We start from the raw sequence: 12025 nt of genomic DNA on the forward strand, positions 1-12025 counted from the left end.
TTGTTTTCATTCACTTGTTGCTTGGAATATTTTTATATATTCTTTTATATATCGGAATATTTACCATGTTCCATTGTCAGTTGAAAGCTCATTCTCTAACGTTTTATTTCTTTACTTTTTCAGGCAGGATTTCTACATGCAGAACAGACTAGATTCACACAGAATATCCTCTTTCTAATAGTTGTCATTAATTCCACCATTACCAACCTTTAACTCAACAATCAACTTCTCTTTGTGCAGATTGTACATGATATTATTGATAAAAATCATTTATTGTGTTATTCATTGGGAGTTTGACTTCACTTTTAAAAATTCAGGAGTTGTAAGGACTACCAGAGTCAAAAATTTACACAATGTTTTTGTTGTTGTGGTTTTGTTTGTTTCATTTTAAAATGAAGATGAGTATTTGGGGGCTAGAGAAGTAGTGTTAGAGTTGAATCTGTAGTGTTTTCCTAAGTGCCTATATTGAAATTTCATTCATAAGTACATTTATATACCACTAGGAAACATTAAGAAGTGGAAGAGAATGAGAAACTGCACCTAGTTAGGAACAGAAGTAACTACAGAGTGCCTGTGTAGAAAAGTTTTGTTTTGTTTTGTTTTGTTTTAATTTTGCTTCGTTTTTGTCCTTAGCACTTGGCCTGCAGTACTATAGGTCACAGTATATTTCTTTCATGTTTGAAAAAAGCGTCTCTTCATCATGTACCCTGTACCACTGTACTCTATTTCAATCCAGGACCAGAAACAATACATTGGAGTCATGAAGCCTAGGCATCTGCAATTCTGTGACACAACCTCTGGCCTTTCACAGATATGTTTCTAAAAGATACCAAGGATTCCCCAGCTTCAGGAAATCCTTAGGTTGCTTCAAGCATACAGTGATATTGCTGCTTGAGTAAGAACAGTTTCTCTATTTGCTGCTCAAGAATGAAAGGTGAAAATATCATTTGTAGTACACAGCAGAGCCGTGTATAAAGTGTTTTCTGTGACAGTATTCAAGTCTGTCCTCACTGCTGAGGAATTGTGGGAAAGAGTAGTAAATAGTAGAAAACCAACCTTTGGAGGATTTGAAGCTGAGGAAAAGGTGCACCCATTTAGTCAGTATATATGAAAGCACCTCCATCTTCACATGGAGTCAGAATTTCAAGTGACACAGGTTGCTCAGATCAAGGAGTTATATTCCCATGTGCTGTGCTCCTCTTTTTGAATTATAGTTAGCAAAGTTAATGCTGCAAATCTCATGTTTTAATTCAGTGAAAGTGGTTATGATAAATTGTCCTTTCAATTTCAAGAAATGCCTACTCCAAACACTTCACAGGGGAACACATACTATTTTTCAACCAATCAGAATTATTTGAGTGAGTTAAAGATCTAATAGTTTCTTCTCTGTTGTGTATTCCCTGACAGCAGGATATTCTTCTATATTACCCCAGTATATCTTTGAAATATGTTGTTCAAATTAGAGAGTACATACATTAGAAATGTCATGTATAATTTTAAATCTTTCAAAAGAAATTCATTCTCTGGAGACATGCAAGTGGTTTGACCTCAGGTGTCTGGGGACTCTGGGCTTGTGCTAACTGCTGAGATGAGAAAGTCCTGCACCTGTTCCCAACAATATCTGGCTCCCAATGATTTGCATGTTCTCAATGCACAGCCTTGGGGACTTCTTCATATACCATCATACTCTGTGCCATTGTCATTGCAGTCAGGACTCAGCATGGACATGAGGGCCTCTGCTCAGTTTCATGGGATCCTGTTGCTCTGGTTTCCAGGTAAAATAAACTAAAATTGGAATTTCATTGTTATACTGTGATTAGTATTGACTTACGTTTGGGGAATGTATTCTTTTACCATGCTTACATATATGGATATTCATTATGTTTCCTCTTCTAGGAGCTAGATGTGACGTCCAGATGACTCCATCTCCCATGTGTGCCTCTCTGGGAGAGACAATCATTCTCAATTGCCAGGGAAGTCAGGACATTAGCAGTTATTAAAGCTGGTATCAGCAGAAACCAGGGAAATCTCCTTAGCCCTTGATGTATGGTATGGGAAGATGGAGTCCAATCAAGGTTCAGTGGCAGTGGATCAGGTACAGATTTCACATTCAAGATCAGGAGAAAGCAGCATGGGAATTTACAAGTGTATTACCACATGTAACATATTCGTGTTCCTCCCAGAGTGGTCCAGATCTTAACAAAAATATCTTTCTTTTATGGTCCAGGTGTCAAATATGTTAGTTCTTTGTAAGGGAGAGGTACTGAGAAACTTCAGATTACTAGTTGCAGCTGAGGGCTCTGGAACATGAGATCATTTTCTGCAGTTAAAGTGCCATGCATTTTTTTTTTTAACCTCATCCACTGTAATACCGATGATATTGCATCTGCCTTAGGAGACTAGTGAACAGGTGTCCTCTTAACAGCCAGCAATGGATGAGCATGAAGGTGAGTGAAAACCCATTCTGATCCTACCAGCCTTGTCTGCCTTTGTTACTCAGGATCCAGAGTAAAGATGACAGAAAATAAGACCCATTCTTTATTAAAACTGTTTCCTTTAATAAATAATTTCATCATTTGTCACATTTTATGCTTTTAAATAGATTTCATTTGTTTATAAATATACTGCAGGTTCTATTTTCCCTTTGTTTTGTAAAGTATGACTCATTAACTTTCAGAGTATGTCTTTACTTCTCAAGAAATGTTTCTTTTCTGACAGGAAAATGGAATAGTTCCCTTTTTCCTACCCTTTGAAAACCATATTGACTGCATTTTTTATTCCAACTGCATACACAGTAATCATCCTATTATCTTCATGTTAGTATTTTCTGATTGTTTTGTGTAATTTTTCATGTGTCCCCATTTGTTTGGTGTTTGGTATTTTTATATAATGATAATATTTCACTTTTTCCTTCACTTTTATGAATGTTAGTTAATTTAATGCAAACATATTTTCAAGATAAATTACCTTTGAATTCAGAGAGTAGTTTTTTTGCTCTCATTTTTTAACTTTTCTGGTAATCATTTTTTTTTGTTTCTTTGTTTGGAAGGGAAATTTTATTGTTATTTCTCGTTAGAACTTTGGCAATATCCAATTTTCTCTCCATTGGTAGTTTTTGTAAATAAAGATTATTTATTTATTTATGTATTTATTTAATGCATATAGTGACACTGTTGCTGTCTTCAGACACAGCAGAAGAGTGGACTGGATTCTATTAAAGATTGTTGTGAGCCACCATGTGGTTGCTGGGAGTTCAGCTCAGGACATCTGGAAGAGCAGTCAGTGCTTTTAATCATTGAGCCATCTCTACAGACCTCCATCATTAGCTTTTTAGGGAAGAAATAACTCTGATTTCCCTTTTGGTCAGAAACTCCACCTCCACCTGTGGCAGCTCAGTGTGCTGGGTCTCCCACCTAACAGCCCTGCCCGTCTCCAAGGAGAACTGCTCTAACCAGGAACACAGGAGCCTGACCTATCTAGGGACACTAGAAGCCTGCTCTAACTTGGGACACAGGAGGCATACCCTAACCAGAGACAGCACTACTTGCCTCCCAGGAGGCCTGCTCCAAGCGAAGGATCCCAGGAGAGTTAATACTACATATAACCAGATGGAGAAAGACAAGTTGAAGAACATAAACAAGAGAAGCCAATGCACTGCTCCAGTTCAAGATTCCCAGGACAGTTAACACCACATATAATCAGGTGGTGAAAGGCAAGTTGAAGAACATAAACAAACGAAGTCAATGTAATTTAGGCACCATCAGAGTCCAGTTCTTTTACCACAGCAAGCCCTGGATACCTTAACATACGCAAAGAGCATGATTCTGATGTAAATTTCCATCTCTCAAAGATGATAGAAGCCTTTAAAGAGGAAACAAATAACTCCCTTAAAGAAATATAGGAAAAGACAGGCAAACAGGAGGAGGCCCTTAAAGAGGAAACAAATAAATCCCTTAAAGAAATACAGGAAAATACAATCAAATTGGTGAAGGAATTGAAGAAAAATGTCCAAGTTATAAATATGGAAATAGAAACAATAATGAAATCACAAATAGAGGAAACATGAAGATGGAAAACCCAGGAAGGAGATCAGGAGTCTCGGATGCAAGCATCATGAACAGAAAAAAATGAGGTAGAAAAGAGAATCTCAGGCATAAAACACATTAGAAAAAAAAAGTGTAAAGATTTGTTAATCCCAAACATTTAGGAAATTTGGGACACAATGAAAAGACCAAATCTAAGAATAATAGAAATAGAAGAGTGAGACGATTCCTAGTTCAAATGGCCAGAAACCACCTCCACCAAACTCATTGAAGAAAACTACTCTATCCTCAAAAAGATATGGCCACAAATGTACAAGAATCATATAGAACATCAAATAGATTGATCCAGAAAAGAAAATAGTTCCACCACATGAAAATCAAGGTGCTAAATACACAGAACAAAGAAAGAATATTAAATACTGTAAGTGAAAAGGCCAAGTTACATATAAGTGCAGACATGTAGGAACAAGAGCAGACATTTCAACAGAGGCTCTAAAAGCCAGAATATCTTGAACAGATGTCTTACAGACCGAAAATACCACAGGTGCAAGCTCAGATCACTCTACCCATCAAAAATATTAATCACCATAAACGGAGAAACCAAGATATTTTATGATACAAGAAAATTTTAACCATCTAAATCTAAAATATCTTTGCCAAATTGATCCATTTAAATAATGTCTTGATTCATTTCGGCAGATATCTTGGTTTTGGGTGTTAGAGATTCACATTTTCGGTGGGACTCTTCTTATAAGCACAAACTGTCCCATTCCTGATCTCTTCAAAATGTGCTGGAGAGATGGCCTGGATTTCCTCCAGGAGAGGGAGATATAGCTCTTGGGGTTTTATGAGAGAATTGCAACTCAAGTCACTGTTTCCAGAAGACCGTTGAATTTCTCTATTTTCAAATAGTTGTACACTCATAGGAAGTTGTCAAAAATTTATAGGCAGTAACTTCTCCACTTTGCACACAAGCTTCTCTTGGGTTGATATCTTTTATAATAAATGAGGAAATTGAAAGAGTTTTTATATTATTAATGAGCTCATTTGCATTTATTTGCCTCAGTGGATGTTGTGTGTGTTTGTGTGTGTGTGTGTGTGTGTGTCTGTGTGTGTGTGTGTGTGTGTGCAGTTTCTCTAAGCATACCCATTGTGTAAATAGTCTGTGTTTTCAGAACCTTAATCGTGTATGCACCTGCAATGCCAACACAAAACGCACTGGTGTCACCACCCCTTCCCTAACTCATAGCAAGCACTACAGAAAAATCCTTGCACAATATGTACAAATTATATTGGCCTATTATATTCTATATCATTTCCAAGGTGTGTGCAAGAAGAATTAGCTTTTCTTTGCCTACAAATAGAAGTTCTTGATACTGAAGAACCCCAGTTCACCATTTTACTAAATGAGAAACATTTAAGCACTTAGTTCTAGTTACTTCTGGAAGAATTCTTACAAGGCATAATTTTGTATCTGCTTCAATGTCAAAATCAGTTTTCATTTTTCTGCAAAGGTACCCAAGCCTTTTTTTTTTTAATTTGAAATGTTTAATAATTCTTCAGTTAGTGGTAGAAACATTTGCAAAAGTACTTTTTAGTGTTATCACTTTGTAGTCCAGTGAAAAACATCTGATTATCTACTTCTCTTGAATCTTACATCCAGGAGGCTAATAGTATAATTTAAATTGTGCCATTCCTTGTATAGATTTAAAAAGATTTTCTATATCAAGTTATGATATTAAACGTTTTAAAAATCTGTTTCTGTTTTCTTTATATCTTATTCAGGGAATTATCCATGCCTATATTTTTCCATGTTCAGATTAGACTGGTTTATATTGTTAATGGTGTGATTTTATTGATTTTGAACTTTTTTCTTCTTTTTACATTCTAGATAAAAGTTCCTACTTGAATACAAAATTTCTATGTAGTGTATTTTAGGTTGTAATACATCATTATTTCCACTATCTAAATTTTATTTTAGACTCAATATTTTAAGGTCCAAACAATTAATATTCACACTTATGTGGTTGAGATTAAGTCAGCAAAGCAAAAAAAAAAAAAAAATCACTTCATTGTAATTTGTATCCTGGTTGGCTCTGTTAGCATATTTTCACTTAGAGACGATTATTTGATTAGGAGATGGATTTTAAGTACTGCAATATTTGCTACAGGAAATAAGCACTTAGCTGTATTTTATCTCATTCTCTCTACACTTCTACTCTCTTGGAACATTTTATTGAATTAATTAATTATACTCCCTATCAAATAATTATGAATATATAATTTTATGTAGAGTTGGGTTTGTTCTTGATGTGTTTTAATTTAATTTTTCTACTGAGTGTTGGGTTTTTTACTGTGTAGCATTTTTGTTTAACCTAAAGTTTTATACATAAAAATCCAAAATGTACTTTATTTTTAATGTATATATTCCTCCATATATAAATACACACATATGTACATACTTATGTATATATACATAAATATATGTATGTGTACATAGCTTTGAATTCATGTGTGTGTTTCCATGTGCATTTTGGTTTTTTTTTTAATCCTTTGTTTCTTGTCTTCATATACAACTTGGTATGTAAATTGAAGTATTCAAAAATAGAACTTTTAAATTTTGTTTTAGAAATTACCATATTTTTCTAAATGCTCACCAATATTTTGTCGTTTTCTTTTTTTACTTTTAAATTTTTTATTAGATATTTTCTTCATTTACATTTCAAATGCTATCCCCAAAGTCCCCTATTACCATCCTCGTGCCCTGCTCCCCAACCCATCCACTCCTGCTTCCTGGCCCTGGCATTCCTCTGTACTGGTGCATATAATCTTTGCAAACCCAAGGGCCTCTCCTCCCATTGATGGCCGCCTAGACCATGCTCTGCTACATATGCAACTAGAGACAGTTCGGTGGGGTACTGGTTAGTTCATATTGTGCATCCTCCTATAGGGTTGCTGACCCATTTAGCTTCTTGTTTACTTTCTCTAGCTCCTTCTTTAGAGGCCCTGTGTTCCATCCAATAGATGACAGTGAGCATCCACCTCCGTAATTGCCAGGCACTGGCATAGCCTCACCAGAGAGAGCTGTATCAGGGTCCTGTTAGCAAAATCTAGCTGGCATATGCAACAGTGTCTGGGTTTGGTGTTTGTATATGGGATGGCTCCACAGGTGGGGAAGTCTCTGGATGGTCCTTTCCTCTGTCTCAGCTCTGAACTTTATCTCTGTAACTCCTTCCAGGGTATTTTGTTCTCCATTCTAAGAAGAAAGGAAGTATCCACATGTTGGTCTTCCTTATTCTTGAGTTTCATGTGTTTTGTAAATTGTATCTTGGCTAGTCTAAGTTTCTGGGCTACTATCCACTTATCAGTGAGTGCATATCATGTGTGTTCCTTCATGATTGGGTTACCACACTCAGGATGATATTCTCCAGATGCATCCATTTGCCTAAATATTTCATAAATTTATTGTTTTTAATTGCTGAGTAGTACTCCATTGTGTAAATGTACCACATTTCTGTATCCATTCCTCTATTGAGGGACATCTGGGTTATTTACAGCTTCTTGCTATTATAAATAAGGCTGCTATGAACATAGTGGAGCATGTGTCCTTATTACAAGTTGGAGCATCTTCTGGGTATATGTCCAGGGGAGGTATTGCTGGATTGTCCAGTAGTACTATGTCCAATTTTCTGAGGAACCACCAAACTGATTTAAAGAGTGGTTGTACCAGCTTGCAATCCCACCAGCAATGGAGGAGTGTCCCTCTTTCTCCACATCCTTACCAGCATCAGCTGTTGCCTGAAGTTTTGATCCTAGCCATTCTGACTGGTGCAAGGTGGAATCTCAGGGTTGTTTTGATTTGCATTTCCCTGATGATTAAGGATGTTGAACATTTTTTTCAGATGCTTGTCGGCCATTCGGTATTCCTCAGTTGAGAATTCTTAGTTTAGCTCTGTAGCCCATTTTTTAATAGGGTTTTTGATTTTCTGGAGTCCACCTTTTTGAGTTCCTTATATATATATTGGATATTAGTCCCCTATCTGATTTGGTATTGGTAAATATTCTTTCCCAATCTGTTGGTGGCCTTTTTGTCTTATTGGCAGTATATTTTGCCTTATAGAAGCTTTGCAATTTTATGAGGTCCCTTTTGTCAATTCTTGATCTTATAGCAAAAACCATTGCTGTTCTGTTCAGGAATCTTTTCACTGTGCCCATATCTTCGAGACTTTTCCCCACTTTCTCCTCTATATGTTTCAGAGTCTCTTGTTTTATGTGGAATTCCTTGAACCACTTAGACTTGAGCTTTGTAAAGGAGATAAAGATGGATCGATTTGCTTTCTTCTATATGCTAATCGCCAATTGACCCAGAACCATTTGTTGAAGAGGCTGTCTTTTTTTCCTCTGGATGGTTTTAGCTCCTTCGTCAAAGATCAAGTGACCATAGGTGTGTGGGTTAATTTCTGGGTCTTCAATTCTATTCCATTGATCTGCCTGTCTGTCGCTGTACCAGTACCATGCAGTTTTTATCACAATTGCTCTGTAGTACAGCTTGAGTTCAGGCATGGTGATTCCACCAGAGGTTCTTTTATTGTTGAGAACAGTTTTTGCTATCCTGGGATTTTTGTTATTCCAGATGAATTTCCAAATTGCTCTTTCTAACTCTATTAAGAATTGAGTCGGAATTTTGATGGGGATTCATTGAATCTGTAGATTGCTTTTGGCAGGATAGCCATTTTTACTATATTAATTCTGCCAATCCATGCGCATTGGAGATTTTCTTCAATTCCTTTCTTCAGAGACTTGAAGATCTTATCATACAGATCTTTCACTTCCTTAGTTAGAATCATACCAAGGTACTTTATATTATTTGTGATTATTTTGAGGGGTGTTGTTTCCCTAATTTCTTTCTCAGCCTGTTTATCCTTTTTTTCTTATTTTTTGTTTTTGTTTTTGTCTTTTGTTTTTGGTTTTTTGTTTTTGATTTTTTGTTTTTGGGGATTGGTTTTTCGAGACAGGGTTTCTCTGTGTAGCCCTGGCTGTCCTGGAACTCACTCTGTAGACCAGGCTGCCCTCAAACTCAGAAATCTCTCTGTCTATGCCTTCCAAGTGCTGGGATTAAAGGCGTGCGCCACCACCTCCCAGCTATTTATGTATTTGTTTGTTTGTTTATTTATTTATTTGTCTGTTTATCCTTTGTGTAGAGAAAGGCCACTGATTTGTTTCAGTTAATTTTATATCCAGCTCCTTCACTGAAGTTAAGTTGTTTATCAGGTTTAGGAGTTCCCTGGTGGAACTTTTAGGGTCACTTATATATACTATCCTATCATCTGCAAATAGTGGTATTTTGACTTCTTCCTTTCCAATTTATATCCCCTTGATCTCCTTTTGTTGTATAATTGATCTAGCTAGGACTTCAAGTAGTTTATTGAATAGGTAGGGAGAAAGTGGGCAGCCTTGTCTAGTCCCAGATTTTAGTGGGATTGCTTCAAGTTTCTCTCCATTTACTTTGATGTTGGCTACTGATTTGCTGTATATTGCTTTTATTCTGTTTAGAAATGGGCCTTGAATTCAATAACTGCTTCCTATTTTCAAATCCTGAAGTTATCATATAAAAATACATATCTATAATAAACTGAAAATACTCTGAGCAAATGCAACTCTAACTAGTTTCATTGGCACCCTACTTGCCTACAACATTAATACATGGCCCATTCTCAAAGCAAGTTGTGTTCTACTTCAGTGATTTCAGATAGAATATGAAAGTTTATAAACACCTTCTGAACATCGAAATGGTAACAGAGATATCTAGGATGCAGACTTGTGAGAACATTAAAAAGATTTCACACTTTTACCTTATTGTAGATTATGTGTGTGTCTTGTCTTTAAAAAACAGATTTAAATATTTTAAAATTAAAAACTCATGTCATTTGTTCTAAAGGAAGTTTTCAGACAGTTAGCCAATATTAGCTATTGTAGTGAGATTCAGGAACTACTTGTTATTCCTTACATATTTGGTACGACATAAATTTAATCAGGATAAATAGTTTGCAAGTGTGCTCTAAATGATGAAGCATGAAGAGAGAAAGAATTGACTCATAAGCATATCCTACTCTTAGTTACCCTTAAATGAAAATATTTATTGTATGATCAGAGCCATGATAATCACATGCTAGCATACATGAAGCTGAAAATGTTTTGTTAGCAATGAATCAGTTTTTACTCATTCCCCTCCACCCTAGCCTTCTTAATTTCACTTCTGCTAGTTTCACCACTATGGGATGTCCAGGTAGCCAACACAAAAACACAACAAACATATTAAAGAATTTAAGAGACAGATTTTTCTGCATCAAAATATGAATGGTCTTGGCCTTGGAACACAGATTTAGGTTACCATCATTCCATGTTCCTACCTAGTATCAGTCTCATGAACTTTTTTGGTAAGAACAATGAAAGTCATGGACTGTATGGCATTTTCAATGCATTGGTGGAAACAGTAGTAGAAATATTAAACTAACATGGGGAAATTGTGGTAGGCCGAGATGCTGGCAGTATTCTTGCTTGTCTTGTGATTGTTGGCAGCTTATGGTATATTAAGTAACTTAATAGTAACAAGAACATTAGGTCAGCCAGAGAGGTAGCAAGGAAGAGTGGTTGTTTAAGGTTCTAAAGTTTGTCTAAGATGAACTGAAATTAGTTCATGGACCTGTGGCATTTCTACATCTCCACAACCATAATGTAATCAGCTTAGCAGAAAGCTCAGTGGAAGTCACATTTCTTTTTCAGAAACATTTGACCATATAGTACTAGTTTCTACTGTCTAGTTGTATGTTATATGACTGTATAGTACATAGGCCTCAGTATGATTCTCTTTTAAAATCGGTGCTTGAAGGAAGAATCAGCAGTCAAGAGCATTTTACCGCTTTACAGAGGACCTGTGTTTCATTTTTAGCACCCACATCAAGAGATTCACAAGCACCTTGTCTTCTTGACTTCTCTCTCTGGAACCTGTGTACACACACTGGAATTAAAGTTATTCAACATAAACTCATTGCACACGAAAAAGTAGATTAATAAATACTTAAAAGTTTTTTAAACTTACTGTGCATGGTGCAACATCTTATTAAAAACTGAGTACATCTGTGGTATAGTTTGTGCTTTTATTAAAGCACACAAATTGTACATCAAAAGTTACATGTTGGGGATAATGTTTGAATTTATGTGGGTATGGGTTCCTATAGGTTCTTTACTTACGGACATGTTTATCTAGTAGATGACTGAAACCTATAGAATCCTAGTAAAGACAAAACCAGATTTATACTAAAGTCAAAATGTCCTGTTTTGTTTGTCATATACCATATGCTGAATCCCTCCTGAGGACAGTCAATAAAATATGAGTCTCTTGTTTCTTCACAAACTGGAAATAAAGCTAGCTCAGATCTAGGCGTATGACACACATCATATTATGCTACTACTATGGACACTTTCTTTTATTTATATCTCCGACTCATTGACTCCACATATTACGCGATTCTATAAACCTGTCTTAAGTGGAAGACATTAAGGGAAGAAACAGGACAAGGTGGATAGGGATTAATTAATAATTAATTAATAGGGAAGTGATTAATTTGGAAGAATTTGGTTGTGTATGAATTATGAATAAATAAAATCAAAAGAAACCTCATAAAATTCTCAAAGGATTAATAATAAAAAAATAAAGATAAAAACATTGGTCTCCTGTGTATTAATATTTAGATATTCATCCTTACAGATATCAGAAATGTAATAAAAGTATTAATTCAAGTTTTAGATTTCAGGTCTGCAGTGTGTTTCAGGCTTGTGGGTGGAATCTTCCTCAGCTGACATTGCTTTTCGATTCTTTGGGATCTGAAGGAAAGGAGTGAATTGGAATGTGTGACCCTGATGGTATAGACCTGAGGGTTTATTTAGTCCTCATTCTCTGGTTCATACGCTCTCTTTCCTCT

General features: G+C 35.8%; 1 pseudogene and 1 further gene; both read left to right on the top strand.

The window, feature by feature from the left end:
- Nucleotides 1-12025, top strand: part of Igk (immunoglobulin kappa chain complex) — a 3171119-nt gene that overhangs the window by 509013 nt on the left and 2650081 nt on the right.
- On the top strand, nucleotides 1721-2180 carry Igkv14-118-2 (immunoglobulin kappa chain variable 14-118-2; annotated as a pseudogene). Its single transcript is given in 2 exon segments — nucleotides 1721-1775; nucleotides 1897-2180. Coding segments are annotated over 2 exon segments (339 nt in total).

Source organism: Mus musculus, chromosome 6 (genome assembly GCF_000001635.26).
Source record: "Mus musculus strain C57BL/6J chromosome 6, GRCm38.p6 C57BL/6J".
Classification (NCBI taxonomy): domain Eukaryota; kingdom Metazoa; phylum Chordata; class Mammalia; order Rodentia; family Muridae; genus Mus; species Mus musculus.